We start from the raw sequence: 18,010 nt of genomic DNA on the forward strand, positions 1-18,010 counted from the left end.
GGTATACAGTCTACCTCATTCCCTTACTTGCAAATACATTTTTTCTATTTTTACTGGAAAAAAAAAATAGATCAACAACTGCTAGGATGCTTGAGGCTGCAGGAATGTTCTTTTATTTGCATGGCTTAGAAAGATATTTAGGAAAGTAAATGTTTTCATGTTTTTATTTACCGCAAAAGGGTCTGCTTGTTTCCAAGAAATCTGAGCTCCCCAGGAAAGAGGTCTCATTTTCTCTGGCAAAGATTCTGGAACAGCCAATAAGATGAAGCAGATGTCCAGAAGAGCCACCACTGTGGCCACCAGCACAACAAGGCTGTCTCCATAACTGGCGGACAGGTATGCTCCAATGGCTGGGCTGCTGACCAGACTGGCTGCAAATGTGGCTGAGACCTATGGAAAAAGCACACTCTCACCCAGGGTCCCATCTGCTGCAGGTGCACAGCTATATTCCTGTTCTCATCCAGGTTCCCACAGGTACATACCTAAAGTCATCCATCCCTGGCTTTAAAAAGACAAAAGGATTGTGCTGCACACAACTTTTAAGAATGAAAAAGAATGAAAGTAATTTTGTTTTAAGGACTTGTTCATAAGCTATTAACTAATTGGAGTTATTCTAGAAAGCTACAAGAATACAAAATAATGATTTGTTAGAAATAAAAATTGTAAAACCTTCCCCATAAATAAAATATACATGTTTTAATCTTCTTTATTTGGGGAATGGGGATGTAGAGAGAAAGGTATGAAAAAAATTTCTGCAGGGTTGATGATAAAATCTACAAATTACTCAGAGACTAGGCTTGATTTCATCTTCCAAAAACATGTACTGTTTCACCATTTCATTAGCACTGAGAGGGGGAAAAATCTCTGGTAATCTTAGAAAAAGCTATAACAACAACAAAAAATCCGAAATGATTTGTTGAGGGAGATGTCAAAGCTTTTTAAATGGAGAAATCCCCAGGCTAGGGACTTTTGTCATGCTGTCATCCCCAACCTCCACCTAATACCAGAGACCACTGACTCAACTGATCACCCTTGCAACTTGAATCCATGTGAAGCTTCTTCACACTGCTTTCCTACAAGCACGTAGAAAGCTCCCTTTATTCTGAAATGTAATCTGAATGTTCAGAAGCTTAAATGGGCAGTCTCCAAATTATAACCAGACTGAGTGTCAAAAGCACATTTATAATAAGTTGGTTATTTAAACTTCTAATGGATTTTAACAGAAACTACAGAAATCATTATCTATGATTGAAATTATGACTCCTGGGTAGCCAATAACATTTTTTCTTCATCCATCACCCCCCAACTGAATGTGATAATACAACGTATTGGAAATTAGTATTATACTAAAAATATTATAAAAGCCAAAAGTAAAAAAATTTCTGGATAAAAAAAGGGAGTATAGAGAATTCTAATTTGGGGAACAGGAATTCCCTGGTTCAATATTTATTGAGCATCTACTATGTGCCAGATAAATAAGAAGACAGAGCTCCTGCCCTTCAGGGTTTTTCATTTTATTTAAGAAGATCAAGGCAATCATGTAACTTTATATTATAAATTGCAATGACATGCAAACAGCTATGGGAGCACTCCTGCAGCATCCTCACGTGCTACGGAAGCACTGCTGCAGGGTCCTCAGGTGCTAATACTAACAACATCATACCTGCACAAAATGGGTCATTCACTCATTTATTCATAACAGTTTTCCACTACTTAATCCTTATCAAATTACTGTATGTAAATTGAAAAGATATTCTACAACTCAATGTACAAATAAAGAAACAATATATGTCTTAAGTTCACATAGATGAGCAAGAACTGGAAGCCATTTTCCAATTTCTCAAATTAATCTTTCTCACTAAAATGCACAGACTTAGACCTAAATTTCAGCTAAAACTGCTTCTATAATTCCACAGCATTCCAAGTGTAAAGAATCTAAAGATCATGGAGTATACAGAAGAAAACACTCAATCATTTATTTCGTTATTTGTCAAAGACATTTCTAATTCTACTATCATAATTCTATTCTAGCCAATTGGACATTTTCTAAGATAAAGACTGTTCAATAACTCAAGATTTGGTCATTAAGAACAATGGAATTGGGCTTCCCTTGTGGTGCAGTGGTTGAGAGTCCACCTGCCGATGCAGGGGACACGGGTTCGTGCCCCGGTCCGGGAGGATCCCACATGCCGCGGAGCGGCTGGGCCCATGAGCCATGGCCATTGAGCCTGCGCGTCCGGAGCCTGTGCTCCGCAACGGGAGAGACCACAACAGTGAGAGGCCCACATACCGCAAAAAAAAAGAACAATGGAATTAAATTATTATCTATATAACAATAATTTAATATATAAGAATACACGATACATCAGTTTTGAACAGAAAATGACTGCCTTCTTTACTAAGCTCCCCCACAAATTTGAAGGGGATACAGTAACTACTTCAGATATAAACAAGAGGGATAAATAATGATTGATTATGAGATTAATGCTCATTATCAATAAATGATGCACTCCAAACCACGGTAAACTTTTAAATTCATCTTTCCCATCCATGTGATGTATCCTGCAACACTGCTCTAAGGGAGAAGTGCTCTATTTTCTGGTATTTCCATAATTCAAACATTTGTACACTGCCATGGAGAAATTACCAAAGGCAGAAATCTTAATGAGAATCTTTAAGTCTTGCAAACCACGAAAAAGACATGAGCATTATTATTTACAAGTCTATGTATCTGAAGACTTGAAAGCTTCATAACTTGACTTAGATGGTACCGCAAGGCAAATTCTCTCAGACACAGAGGGGCAGGCCTATCCCCTCCTCCTAACACAGCCCAATTTGTTTAGGTCCTACAGTGCTCAGGATTTCCTCCTCCCATCTCTCTGTCTACTAATGCCCACCTATAATACCCTAATCTTCCTCCCTCCATTCCCTTAGCGGTCCACTGAAGCAGGTATAACACTTAAAGATCAGTTTAATTTCTTCAAATATGCAAAAAGTAAAACATAATTATTATATACATGTAGTAATAGTGAGAAACAATAGGAATTTAGTGGGAAAAAATCTGTTATTAAAATATTTAATAATGAATACTCTGAGAGCCAATTTAATCATGTGGAATATGGAAATGAAAATAAAAAGGTTAGTCACCAAATTTCAAATATCAGAAGGGGACAGGGAGCAGCAGTGGTTTCCTAATTGTTTTATTTGATTAGTTACATTGCTCAATAAATATTTGTTGAATGAGTTTCTGAGAATCTATGGCCCCATGAAATTCTATGTAAAATGTTGCATCTTTCTTAAAACTTAAAGCAGCCTACTTGCTTAGTTTGTGTATTTATCTAAAATCCCTCTTTAACACTCAATACGACACGAGTGAATAAATCTAAAGGATGACTTCACCACAACAGTCTCTCAATGAGCATTAACTTAAATTCATTATTGCAGCCATTGAAAGAAATTACCACTTTTCTTTGTTTACTGGAGGAGTTTCAGTAAGGAAGATATACATATATATTCTTTAACAGATCTCAAAATGCTTCTTAGAATTTCAGCTAGACTTGATTGACAATCCTATAATTAACTGGCAATAAATCCTCCTATATCTGTAAGGTAGCCTGCAAGCTTTTTTTCTTTTACTTTTTTCAGGTTTGTCATCTCAACATCTGACATGTAGAGGTAAATGTAAAGGTTAGCCACTGGCCAAATCCTGGGTCCTGTGACCAAGTCCAGGAAGCCTTACATGCTGGCTGAGGGCACACTTCAGTAGGGCGCTCCTCTCACTAACTTCTCTCAACATACCTACGAACAGCCATTATTATAATTGCCATTTTACAGATGAAGAACTGAGCTGGAGACAGGGGAACTAAGTCATGATCACTTTGGTTCCAGAACTCTCTCTCTCTCTGAAATCTTTCCTAAGTACGACTGCTTAGCACAACAGCTTCATGAGGGGTTTTTCTGGTGGAAGCAAGGAACAAAAATCGAACAAAATTGGAGGGAAATGAGTGTTTTCTGTGATGTTGAGAAAAGCTGCACAAGTGTGATAAATGAGGCTTCTGGCACCCCTCAAATCTGCTGACCGACCCTGAGAGCCCACCTTGAACACCCTGCCTTCTTTGAAGCCTTCCTATCTGCTTCTCCCTCTATCCTCCTCCGCAGCACTCTGGAGATGCCCCTGTTTTAGGACATGACATGAGAAACGTTCAGGGAAGGAGGGAAGAAGGAAAGGAGAGAGCAAGTAATAGCTACAGGGTAAGTGGGGTCAAAGAAGAAGTTTTTAAACTACTGATGTCTAAAGTCAACAAAGTAAAAATTGCTGTTGTGTTCTGTGGAACAGCAGTGACTGACTTATATGTCCATCACTGATCCATACAATTATTCATTCAGTCAACACTGAATGACTACTTACTGTCTTCTAGGAAGTGGGATTTAAAAGAAAAAGTAAGACTCAGGAGAGAAGTAATCTGAGTTTCTGGCATTCAATCCCCCTCCAAACATTCAACAACCCAGCCAGATCATCTTTCTTCTTCCATCTTCTTACTATAAACATTTCAAACACAGGAAAGTGGAGAGAAGTGCACACTGCACACTGAAGGGGAGCAGAATAAGCCACCCCAAAATGTGCCACTTTGGCATGTAGATTGTTTTTAGCTGAAGGCAATTAAGACCCAGGAGACTCAGGAAAAGCTTTTTACCTTTCCCTTAACAGCCTAAAAGAATTTAGACAGGAGGCCTATGCCAGGAAGAGAGCAAATAGTAAAGATAACTTTTTATATCAGACTTATCTGCATGGAATGGCAAACATTTGTTTACCAGATATTTGCTCTCATCTTCCTGTGAATTGTCTTCCTTCCCTTTGAAGCCCCAGACCCCTACCCTCTTTCTCCTTAGCTCAGGATGGTATATAAGCCTCAATTGCCTGACTTTCCTTGAGTATCTCACATCTTTGTGGGACTCCCATACAAATGAAATTAAATGTGTTTTTCTCCTGTTAATCTGTCTTACGTCAATTTAATTATTATGCTGGCCAAAGAACCTAAAAGGGAAGAAGGGAAAATTTTTCCTGTCCACACCCAATTACCCCAAGAGGTTCACACACTGAACACATACCCACAAATGCTCGCCTGTCATCTTTTCCCCTTGAACCACTTAAGTAATTTTCAGAGTTGTGACACTCTGACCTAAATGGCTTCAGCCTGCCATCTTCTACAGGTCTTTCTTCCCCTATGTAACCACAGTGCCATTACCTTGCCTAAGAAAATTAGAAATGATTGTCAATTACCCAAAAAAGTTCTCCTATAACTTTTGTTTTACACTCAGCAATTATTTGCTGAATGAATGTAGTCCTTTTTCTGTAGTACCATGTCCCAAATAAGTGCCCGAGTCACACAACTAGCAATACAGTAACAATGGATTAACATGGCTGAGGTTTTATCACCTCTCCAATTCTTATTAGGTACACAGAGACCTATGATCGTAGCACTTGTTTACTGTTATGTTTCCTCAAGAGATTAGCTAACAAGAAACAAATCAAACCAACTTTAGAAAAACTTTGCAACTGACAACTCAACACATCCTGCCAATCTTACAACACTAAAACCGGAAAATAAATTACTAGCAATTTCTATCTTGCTATTTTTAACTTCTCATAAGTCTCCTTTTTCATTTCAATTGCTTTGGATTTTCTTTTACATAAGTCAATATTTAACACTATTTTAATAAAATCTCACTTTCCAGTGAATTTTTAGTAGAATGTTCATTATTTCTCTGATTAAAAAACAATCTATTATCTTACCCATCCATAAGCAGTACTTCGCTCATGCTCCTGAGTAACATCAGCTACATAGGCAAATATCACAGAGAACGTGACTGAGAAGACTCCAGACATGGAAATCATTGCAAAATACCACCTATAAAAAGATTATTTTAAACACCCATGAGAGAGGTAGTGTATACACACTTTTATAACTAAAGCCAAAGATACCATGTAAAGACTATAAACCAACAAATAAATTTAAAAAATACATGTATATTTAAAGATATAGAGGACAACTAATAAAATTATAATCAAGATGGAGAGGAAGGAGAAACATACTAATTTTGTCATTGTTCAAGGGGTTTCAGTAAATGCAGTTTAAAAAAATGAAAGAGTAAGGGTATGCAGTAAAGTTACACTTTTAAAGGTAGCCAGAACAGAAATGAAAACTTTCTAAACTTCCTAGCTTTAGCTAAGAATAATACATATACACAAAAGCAGGAAGCATTTTAAAAATTAATGTAATTAAGACAAAAAATTTCTATCATATGCATAGATGCTTAAAAAATCTAGTTAAAATATTAGCAAACAGAATCTCACAGAAAAGTAGGGTTTAATCCTAGGAGGTAAGGATGTTTCAATATTAGAAATCTATTAATATGCTTCATCATGCTGGTAGATCTAAGAAGAAAATTCAAATGATCTCAACTGATGCAAAAGGCATCAAATAAAATTTGACATTCAACCTTGATTTTAAAAAAGAAAATCTCTAAATAAAATAGGAACAAGTATTTTTAAACCCAAAAGGCATTTTAATACTCAATGATGAAACATTATATTTCCTTCATATATATGAGGTAGATAGGTCCTAGATAGGTCCATAATCATTACTTTTATTTAACATTATTCATTAGTCTACACAAGTAGCAGAAGCAGCAGCATGAAAACTGGAAGAGGGCTTCCCTGGTGGCGCAGTGGTTGAGAGTCTGCCTGCCGATGCAGGGGACACGGGTTCGTGCCCCGGTCCGGGAGGATCCCACATGCTGTGGAGCAGCTGGGCCCATGAGCTGTGGCCGCTGGGGCTGCGCGTCCAGGGCCTGTGCTCCACGGTGGGAGGGGCCAAAGCAGTGAGAGGCCCGCATACCGCAAAAAAAAAAAACAAACAAAAAAACAACAACAAAAACTGGAAGAGAAGAGGTAAAATCATTTAAAGATCTGAAGAAAATAATTTTAAGGTATTGAGAGGACATTAAAAAAAACCCCTAATTCATCAGAAAAGCATGACTTGTTCTTGGACAGAAAGACTCAATACCAAAAAGTATTTTATAAAAATTTATCTGGTAGGAAATAAAATGATTCATTATAGATAGCCAACACATTTGGAACATGACAAATGTTGACCTAAAATTTCTATCAAATGAGAGTATTTTCACATGAGCACCCCCCTCCGAAACTATTAATTGAATTTTAAAAAAAAACCCAAAAAACTGAAACACAAAAACCCTCCATTCTAAAGTATGTTCTTCACATAGGAATAGCATCTCAGCAACAGGAATTTTGGCCAAAATACCATCCTCTGTACTCCAGAAAAACTAAGTTACTGCTCAGGTGCAAATTCCAACCCATTTTTATTAACTAAACAGCCTTGGTTACATGCTAACTATTCTCTCCTTATTTATCATGAAAAAATGAGATCAAATTAAAATTCACATTATGATTTAGAATAGGTTATTGGTCTTAATACAGTACACACAAAAGTGACTCCTGCCTTTTGATATAAACTATGTTCATGTCAGTGCCCTAGAGCAATGAGCTGACAAAAACAACACATTTTCAAAGTCAAATGAGCCACAATTGAGTGAGTACAGGGATTGTCTGCCCCCTCCCAGGACCCAATCTTGTAACTTACCTCATGGCAACAATAGCTGCCCTTAGAGACATCTTTTCTTTCTATTTCTTCACCTAAGTGAAGAACTTAGGTGGGCATGATGGCAACTGCCTACTAGCTTTCAGTATTACCGAAGAGTTCAAATGAAAACACAGGTACAACTGTTTTGCAAAGGTTAAAAAGCACACTGCAGGTGTACTGTCCACATGTGACCCAAAACAGACAGTCATGATGGAGGACCTAGCCACTCACCATGGACTAATCCTCATCAGTGGAATTGGGAAGCAGGTGAAGAAGACGGTGCCGAGGAGAAAGGGCTTCCTTCCCCACACATCAGACAGCGCACCTATGAGTGGGGCGCTCAGAAAAGAGAGCAGGCCCTGGAGAAGAAAGCAGAAGCAAAGGTCAGATTTATAATGTGATCCCCCAACTACTTGTAATTCTTATTTTCTAAATGTATTTCTAAATGCTCCAATTCATTTCAGTGGCTCCAAAACAGAGTAATTTGAAACATTAAATATAACCTGCCATTAAAAAAAAAAAACTAACAAAATTTTTAAGCGTGCTGTTTGAGAGGGAAGAAAGGGATAAGAGCTCGTTTTCTGGGAGAAACTGGAAAAGAGAGGTGATGTAAAATATATACACCCACAGTTGGCCCATAACGTGAACACACACCAAGTGTATGGAAAGAAGCCAGACACTTAATTCATTTTAATAAATATGTATACCATATCTATCACGTGCAAAGCTCTGAATTAACCGAAGTGAAGACACTCAAATGAATACACACCTTCTGCTCTCAAAGGGATAAACTAATAGGGATAGCAGGATAAGTATGCATATACTAAATGTCCATAAGAAAAGCAAATTTTCTTGGCATCAAATTTAAAGTTCCATTTGCCTGGTGAACTTAGGACAGAGATAATGCAAGTTGCATAAGATTTGAAAAAAGAGTTGAGGCTAAGGGGAAGCAAGAACACCACACATAAGCAAAGGAAGAAACTCACATTTACCACTTCCTCACAATTTGCCAGTCACTCTGCTGGCTGGCCACTTCCGTATCTATTTCCTTTTTGAAATCAGGGCCCTTTGAGGTGGCCACAGGCTTGCCTCTCAGACCCTGTTGGTGCTATCATCCTCCCTTTACATGCTCTGTCTGCACACATGGCCACCACCACCTACATTATGAACAGCTTTGCAATATCTCTTCTGAGCTCTGTGCCTACAGCCAAATAGACTTCCCTATTTCGACATTTAACATGCACACTGTTCCCTATAAACCTGACCAAACACCCACACTTCCCATCTTTGCTAAGAAGCTGTCCAAAGCTTTCCCATCATCCCTCCACTCCCCAAGGCGATTTTTCAGACCATTCTCTTGTAATGATTTCTTTTTATCCATCCCCTGCTGTGTGACACTGTTCAGCATTTCTTGCCTGGATTTAAATAAAACTGCTTTCTAACTGCTTCCCGCCCCTGGTCCTAGTTCCCTCCAATCTGTCCTCCACATACCCCCAAGAGAACCTTGATGAGCTGCAGACTTCCGTTCTTTGATCCTTTGTTTAAAACTCTCCACTGTGCAGAGTTGAAATTCTTTAGCAGGTATTTAATAGGTGAAATAATGAGTGTCTGAACTTTGCTTTTAAATACTACAAATAGAAACTAGGTGATAAGTACATGGGCGTTTATTACATTATTCTCTCCTTTTGTGTATTTGAATTTCATAATACATTAAAAAAATTCCTCAGCATAGCATACAGGTAGAACACTCCAACATCTATCACCTAACACACATCCTCTATGTTTTGTCTATATACAATACTTCTTAGTTTTCTGAACATATACAATATTGTGTTCCTTTGTGCCAAAAGGCATTGCAAAGGCCCTTGTTGTGCCTGTATGCTTCCCACACTTGGACCTGGTAAACTACTAGTCATTCTTCTCAACTCCGAGCAAGAAGCACCTCTTCCTCTATTTTCTTAGCTACTCAAACAGAATTAATCACACTGGTTTTTGAGGGGTGCAAAACAAACAACCCTCCCCCCCAACCTGGTACATATTGCTTCTATTATAACTGTAACACTCTATTACAATTACTTGTTATTTGTCTATCTTCTCTATTGGATTAGAAATTGAGATTAAGGTCAGAGGAATGGTTTCTTTCCTTCTCTGTACCCTTGATGCCTATCACAGGGTCTGGTAATAAGGGCTTTCAAAGAGGTTTGGTAAACTGAATAGAACTTTTAAGAGCAAATCAACTCACAGTAGTTTCCAAGGTCACATGGCTGAGAAGAAGAATAGGATTCTAATCCCTTATCAGTCACCAGTAAACTGATGTAAGGGGAGGTGAGAGAAGACTCAATGGAGGGCAGGCAAGTTGAGGAGAAAAGCATTTTGGCTCCTCTGAAATAAAATATTAACCCTACCCAGGCATCAAACCTTGTAATTTATAAGCCACAGTGGATTTCCAGGGCATTTGGTCTGTTCTTGCATCAAGACAGTTAAATGATCTCCTTTTTAACTAAGAGCTAAACGACTGCAGAAGCAGGGCTTAAATTCACGACTTGCAACTATCAGTTTCATAAATTTTAGAAACGAAAATCTTTTACGTTGCTTTAAAATTCTCTAAAAATATCAGGGCTTCCCTGGTGGCGCTGTGGTTGAGAATCTGCCTGCCAATGCAGGGGACACGGGTTCGAGCCCTGGTCTGGGAAGATCCCACATGCCGCGGAGCAACTAGGCCCGTGAACCAGAATTACTGAGCCTGCGCGTCTGGAGCCTGCGTTCCGCAACAAGAGAGGCCACGAGAGTGAGAGGCCCGTGCACTGCGATGAAGAGTGGCTCCCATTTGCCGCAACTAGAGAAAGCCCTCGCACAGAAACGAAGACCTAACACAGCCATAAATAAATAAATAAAATTTTAAAATATCAAATGCCTGAGTTCTTGGCATATCAAATACCAGTTCAGTATAGAACTGGTCAAGAAAAATACGTAAAGAAATTTAAGAGGACAAGGCAGTTGAAGTAACAACCACCACAAAAACAGTAATAAAAACTCTAAACACAAAGAACCCTGGAAAACTTTTTGGACAGTTCTGATTTTAGATTTCATACAATGCTTTAAGCTATAGAATGCATGCCATTAAAACAAAGGATATGAGAAGGCCAAGCACTGAAGTTTTATTTAAAATAATGTAGTTTTTACAGATAAAAGATACTGCTATCTAGATTCTGGATTTAAGTTGTAATTTAATCTATTCATTAAATAATTATTATTTAAATAAAATTCTCAGTGACAACAGATGTTGAAAATACCCTCTGGGAGAACCTACATTTTTATTAAGATGCTAAAATTCAATCTAATAAATACTTGCCTCTTTGGAAAACTTGTATTTCTTAAAAATCAAAGACTTTTTTCTGTCCCAGAGTTATTTCTTCACTACCCAATCTAGCCCTAGATCCTATCAGACCACATTATTACAACAGTAGATTAAGAAGGATATCTGTACCTTGATTAGGCAAGTACTTCATCAGTCCTAAAGATGCAGAGCATAATTTGCAAATGAGAACAAAATGCTTAAAAATTAAAACGAGACTGACATCAAGGCCCTAGCCTTTAACACAAATACAGTTGATTCTCATTATTCACAGAATTAGAGAACATGGAACCATTGCTGATAGAGGAAACACAAGGTTGGGTTCTTGCAAGCCTCTGGTCACATAGTTTCATTAACTGATCAATACATAACATTGATTAATGTGTGTTTCTGTTTAAAGATGCCCTATTTAATATGTATATTGTTGATTTATTAACAATGAAGTTTCAGCTGACAGCCCTATGACTCATGTCTGAATGAGGCTTATCTAACACAGTATTTTCTCCATAAGGTACATCAAGGCCCTCCTGCATTTAGAAATACTTGACAACACTTTGGCACTACACTTGGGGCCATTTTAAACAGAGAAATTGTCAACAAAAGGAACAAAAATGCAAAATATATGGCATTACATGGACTGCAAAAAGAACATGTTTATAGTATGAGACCTGAAACAAGAAGAGAGAATGTCCCCTTGTTCAACCTCAGCTGGAAACTCGCAGTTGGGCAACTCAAATTCCCTCCTTATGCCATACATAAATGAACATGGAAGCACTGTATTGATTTGGGGGTTACAAATAAATTTAGCGAGTAGGCAGATCTGCAAATATGAAATCCGGGAAAAATGAGGACTGAATGTACTAAGCCATGCTATCGTGGCCCAACGAATACTGGATAAAACATGGTGTGTAGGAGCCTAGGTGTGGATGGCAAAATTAACCAACAGTTAATACGTCACTTTTGTAAATTAGCTTCCCAGTCCAACAGGTTTTTAAGGTGGCATAATTAATTGGCCAGTAATTCTGACATGGCCTTACAGGCTCTAATTTGACAAAACAGCAATTAAAGCTTATTGTTCAATTAAATACAATTATCCAATAAACTTTTTAGAGCATACAAAGAATAGCAAATCTGAAGCAAAAGTACATGATTTTATACTTTATATAGCCATCATAAAAGTTTTAAGCGTAAGTTTTCCTTAACATATGCAGTTGGCAAACATTTGACTAAAATAATAAGGTCAAAACCCTTAACAAATTTTAAAACTAAAATTTTTTTCCTTCAAATATTTTAATTAACTTTACAACTGAGTTTGAGGGGGCAATGGTACCACCAATGAAGAATAAAGTACAGTTATTTAACTACTTCTGAAAATTTTCATTTTTCCATGAAAAAGTTCGCATCTTATAACAAGTATCCTTTTATAAGTATCCTTTATAAGCCGCAAGGAACCTGCAACATATAGACATAGTTTACCCCAAAATTATATTCATTCACTTTGATTTTTCATGCAGTATTTTACTAATAATGACTTTTATTTCTTTCACTTCTTAAAAGGACATCAAAGAGAAAATTTCACACTAATGGAATTGTGGTTTTTATTTACATAACTGACAAATGCAAATCCTTTCACATAAAATAACTGTACTAAAACAGGGGTCACCTTTCAGACCTAGGACCCAGTAAGACCCTGTACAGTACACAGCTTCCCTTCCCAGGGTGCATAACAATCAGTTTAACAGGGCAAATGAGAAATATGATCCACAAAATGACTTTAGTTCAACTGAAGTCCGGGAAAGGGAATTTGTGAAGCATGAAGGTCTAAGAACAGCTGGTAATCCTGAGACTTCAAGGAAAGAACAATATGGGCAAGAGGGCTGGAGTGTTTTCTTTTGATAAGGGGAGAAAAGGGGATGGATGTAGGGAAGATCCACTGAAAGCAGAAAGAAAAGCATATGAAAGTGCAATTAAATTTAATTAAAATATAAAGAAACAGACTGTCACAGGCTTTCCCTTAATCTTAGAAGTAGTAGGGCCATTACTTCAAATTGATTACAAGAAAGAATAACAGCTAGCATTCCTATATGCCAAACTGTTCTATGCCTTTCACACAAATGTCTTACCTTCTGAGATGGGTACTATTAGGGTAAGTAGCCTAAGGCTCACGGCTCATAAGCAGTAGAAGAGGGATTCAGCTCAGGTGTGAGGTGGCTCTAGGACCTGAGACTAACCCATAAGCCCATAATTCAAACCAATTATTACACTTTTTTTTTTTACTGACATTTTAGTGGCTCTATCCTGAAGCATATAAAGTACTAGACTTATCTACTTGTGAATTCTCTTAAACATGTTTTAATAAATGGATAAATTAGCAGCTTGTTATAAAAAACTATTTAAAATTTATGAAGTCATCTCTCTCAAGTAGGTTGTTTTAACAATTTTATTTACAGATAATTAAAAGGATATTAAAAGGACAAGTTCCTGTCCAAATTAAGAAAGCAAGAATTACTGTGTGTGTGTGTGTGTGTGTGTGTGTGTGTGTGTGTGCGCGCGCAAAGCACTTCGGTACTTAGTAATCCTAAAGAGTAGCTATAAGAGGACTTTAAAGGTATCTTGTTTTTTATTTTTAATTCTTAGAAACATCAGCCAACAGTTTCTCTGTGTGCTTATGCTATGCGCTGCTTCATAATTTAATTCATTAAATAGCAGGATGAGACAGCTCAGCAGCAATTCCCAGGATTTGAGAAACTCTTGACATATTAAATGTCCCCGGATGAGTGTCCTGGTAGATCTACATGGCCATCTCCTTGATCAGACTTGACCATCAAGTCTAGACTAAGAAGCAATGCATGTGAACTTCTGTGGCCAAGCCCTGGGATGGACTGCTGGGTCTTCTACTTTTTTGCCTTTCCCACCCCTTGCTGTGAAGTCAAAGCTAGACAAGATTAAAGCTGCATGCTACAGAGGCATCTTCTTCATATCAATTGATCCAGGTGTAAATCAACCCTGGGCATCTGGCCCACTTAGTTTTAGTTTGGGACACTGATGAAGATATCTAGTTTTGTATTAAATATAAAACATGCTAAAGAAGAAAGCTTCAAGAAGTTTCAAGGTAGACATTGGGCAATCAGACCAGCTGGTCTTCATGAAAAAATGATTACAGTCACTCTATCTGCTCATGTTAACCAGCAGTAATACCTAGACTTCATCTACTAAGTCAAACCACAGCATCTCAGTCCGGTTACACTTCCAATGAAGTGTAGCCAAAACTATAATACTTTAGTGGTTAATTTTATGTGTCAGTTTGGCTAGGCTATAGTACCGAGTTATTTAATCAAATACTAGTGTGGGTGTTGCTGTGACAGTATTTTGTAGATGTGGTCTAACATCTACAATCAGTTGGCTTTAAAGTAAAGGGTATTACCCTCAATAATATGAAAGTCTTGTTTAATCAGCTGAAGGGCTTAAGAGCAAAATCTGAGGTTTCCAGTAGAAGAAAGAATTCTGCCTCAGGACTGTAGCATTAACTCCTGCTTGAGTTTCCAGCCTGCCAACCTGCCGTACATATATCAGACTTGCCAGCCTCACAATCATGTGAGCCAATTCCTTAAAATAACCCTCTTTATATGTATTCTATTGGTCTTATTTCTCTGGAGAACGCTAACAAAACTTCTTATTGCTAGTCACATAACAATGTCTACCATATGTTTCAATTCCATAAAAATAAAAACTGCTATTGAAAAATGTTTGGAGAATAGGACTTTCAAAATCTGAGAAGAGGGATCAAGTGTGAGTTTTTCCCTTTATAATTGTTAAGATGAACAGGTACTTAAACTAATAATCATTAAAATGAGGGGATTATCATAAAATGAAGTACATCATTTAAAAATAAAGAACTGAACAATCCTCATTAGAAAAATAAACAATAAACAAAGAACTTGAAGGCACTTCATAAAAGTAGCCAGCAAATAATGTAAAAATACCCAACCTCACTTGAAATCAAAGAAATAAAATTACATTGAGACATCATTTTCAAGCTTATCAGATTAGTGAAGATCTGAAAAGTAATACTTGTATTAGAGCATGGTGAAACAGATACACACACTGTTGATGGACGTGTGAAATGGCACAACTGCTCTAGGAGATAATGTGGTACTATATATTCAAGATCTTTTAAAATGCCCAAACTTTTCTACTCACTAGTTATACCTTTACAACTCTAATTTTTTGGGAAACAATAAAAAATGTAAAGATTTATTTAAAAAAATTTGTTACAGGGGCTTCCCTGGTGGCGCAGTGGTTGAGAGTCCGCCTGCCGATGCAGGGGACACGGGTTCGTGCCCCGGTCCGGGAAGATCCCACATGCCGCGGAGCAGCTGGGCCCGTGAGCCATGGCCGCAGAGTCTGCGTGTCCAGAGCCTGTGCTCCACAATGGGAGAGGCTACAACAGTGAGAGGCCCGCATACCGCAAAAAAATAAAAATAAAAAATAATTTGTTACAGAATTATCTTCAGTAGTTTGAAATTAGAAACCACTTATACAAGGAAATGGATAAATTATAGCATATTCATACAATAGAATAGTATACGTATAACCACTTCAAATACAGGCAGTGTTTGCTTTGCATGGTAGTACAGGACTGAAAAAAAATGTGCAAGCTGAAACCATGTAAAGTGATTTTAATCAATGGGAAAAACTGATTTATTTTACGACATTTAGAAATTTTTGTCAGAACACTGAAAACTTTTACTATCAGTTATACATATTTAGTGAAATGAAAAAAATAGTAAAACTATCAATAGTATGTATTTAGTACACTGTAATTTAAAGAATTAAAGTGTTTTATTTCTTTGTAAAAAACTTATCAAGAGTCATTTGAACAGTGCTTGTCTTCTTTGTAAGGCATATAATGTATGATGCACAGTATCTTCTTTGCTTTGGAAAACTGTCACACGCCTTTTTAAGTTTGGATCAGCTTCCAACATTTATCCTTTGTGCTTTCAGTGTCATGCAATATCATCTCTGAGAGCTCTTTTATTTTTTTAAACATCTTTATTGGAGTATAATTGCTTTACAATAGTGTGTTAGCTTCTGCTCTATAACAAAGTGAATCAGTTATACATATACATATGGCCCCATATCTCTTCCCTCCCGCGTCTCCCTCCCTCCCACCCTCCCTATCCCACCCCTCCAGGTGGTCACAAAGCACCAAGCTGATCTCCCTGTGCTATGTGGCTGCTTCCCACTAGCTAGCTATTTTACGTTTGGTAGTGTATATAAGTCCAAGCTTTTTGCTGGCATCACTTCCTCTGGGACATCTTTATCCTTTTCATCACAACCATTTTCCTCATTTATGCTGATAAATTTATCTTCACTAAGTTCCTTTGGCTACACATCTAGAGTCTCTCCAACCAGCTGGTTCTTCTATAATTCCTCTGAGGTTCTATATGAATCCCACTTCCAGCATTATCATTATTTATTTCTTTATTGCATTCTCATCCTTGTTGGCCAATTCCTTCTTTCAATGATCCATTTTTGTAAACTGTCATGTGGGTTTCTCACTGGATCAAGGAGGCAACACAATGGCATGTTTTGCTGTACGTGCATGAACTAAGATGCACAGTGACTGGTCACCAACACTTTGAAATGTGTGACTGGTTATGATGTGCATCTGTTATTTATGTAGTGTTTTGTGGACTGAGGAGTTAGCAGCAGTTTGTATTTCATGCAGCTTCTCAGTTAATACACCAGGTAATGGAATCCTGCATCGTGCTGAATTGGGAGACTCATGTTATATAACCGAACTGTGGTAACTGAAATTTGTGCATATTGGAACATGCAAGAGGGGGCTGCCTGTATTTTATGTAGTTTTAATGTTATGGGGAAATTACTATGATATAATTAGTTACCGCTGATACAAGAAAAAAAAGATACACAGTTAAAGTCTCTGAGTAAGCTGGATCTTGACTATATAAAAATGCATAGAAAAAGACTGGAAAGAAATGTTATTTCAACAGTATTTACTTAGTGCCTACCATGTGCCAAGAACTGTTCTAGGTGCTGGGGACAGCAATGAGCAAAGTGGACAAAAATTCATGTCTTTAAGAAACTTCCAGTCTAAAAGAGGAGGGGTGATGAGAACACATAATAACAAGATAAGATAAAGCAAAATATACAGCATGTCACAGGTAAGATAATGCTTTGAAGAAAAAGCAAAGAAGGGGGATTGGGAGTGATGAGAACTGGACACATTATTCAAGATGGTAGTCATTGAAGGCTTCACTGAAAAATGACATCTGGGTGAAGAGCTGAGGGGTTAAGGAGTGAAGCCTGCCAAAATCTGGGAAAAGCAAGCAGAAAAAACAGTACCTGCAAAGCCCTCAGGCAAGCACTGGCTGAGGAAGCTGTGGCTGCGCAAGGTCAGCAGGAAGTGGAGGAAAGAACAGGGATGACACCAAAGGAGAAAACAGGCTGTGGGTGGGGTTGATTAAGAAGAGTGCCACAAACTGGCTTATATTTTATCATGATCTCTACTGAAAGGAGACCAGGTACTGTTTTGATTATAGTTCTATTTTGAAGGTAGAATCACAGAACTTGCTGATGGATTGGGTTTGGGATATGGAAGAGAAAGAAGACTGATTCCAGGAATTTTGGCGTGAGCAAGAATGGCATGACCAGTAACTGATATGAGGAAGACTTGTGGGTTGGTCAGGCTGGAGGGGAAGACCAGGATCTTAGTTTTGGAGCTGTTAACTTTGAGATACTTATTAGGCAAGGAAATAGAGATGTCAATTAGGCAACTGGATAGACAAGTCTGAAGTTCTGGCCCAAGCTCGAGGAAGATATTTATTTGAGAGTTGAAAGTGAGTAAGTCTGACGATACCACCAAGGGAGTAAGTGTAGAGATAAAAGAAATTGTTGTCCATGGCTTCAGCCACCCATCTGTCAGAAGTCTAGGAGATGAGGAACATATATTACTTGCCAGAAACAG

General features: G+C 37.7%; 1 protein-coding gene across 5 annotated transcripts in view; it reads right to left on the reverse strand.

Moving 5' to 3' along the window:
* The window catches only part of MFSD14B (major facilitator superfamily domain containing 14B), an 81,688-nt gene that overhangs the window by 12,064 nt on the left and 51,614 nt on the right, over positions 1–18,010 (reverse strand). For all 5 annotated transcript variants that reach the window (XM_060155501.1, XM_060155500.1, XM_060155504.1 and 2 more), the window contains 3 exons: positions 7,896–8,023; positions 5,795–5,909; positions 172–390 (listed from right to left, as the gene is read on the reverse strand). In XM_060155501.1, coding sequence (XP_060011484.1) covers positions 172–390; positions 5,795–5,909; positions 7,896–8,023 — 462 coding nt within the window. The remainder of the gene's footprint in view (positions 1–171; positions 391–5,794; positions 5,910–7,895; positions 8,024–18,010) is intronic.

The sequence above is a fragment of the Lagenorhynchus albirostris genome, chromosome 7 (genome assembly GCF_949774975.1).
Source record: "Lagenorhynchus albirostris chromosome 7, mLagAlb1.1, whole genome shotgun sequence".
Classification (NCBI taxonomy): Eukaryota; Metazoa; Chordata; class Mammalia; order Artiodactyla; family Delphinidae; genus Lagenorhynchus; species Lagenorhynchus albirostris.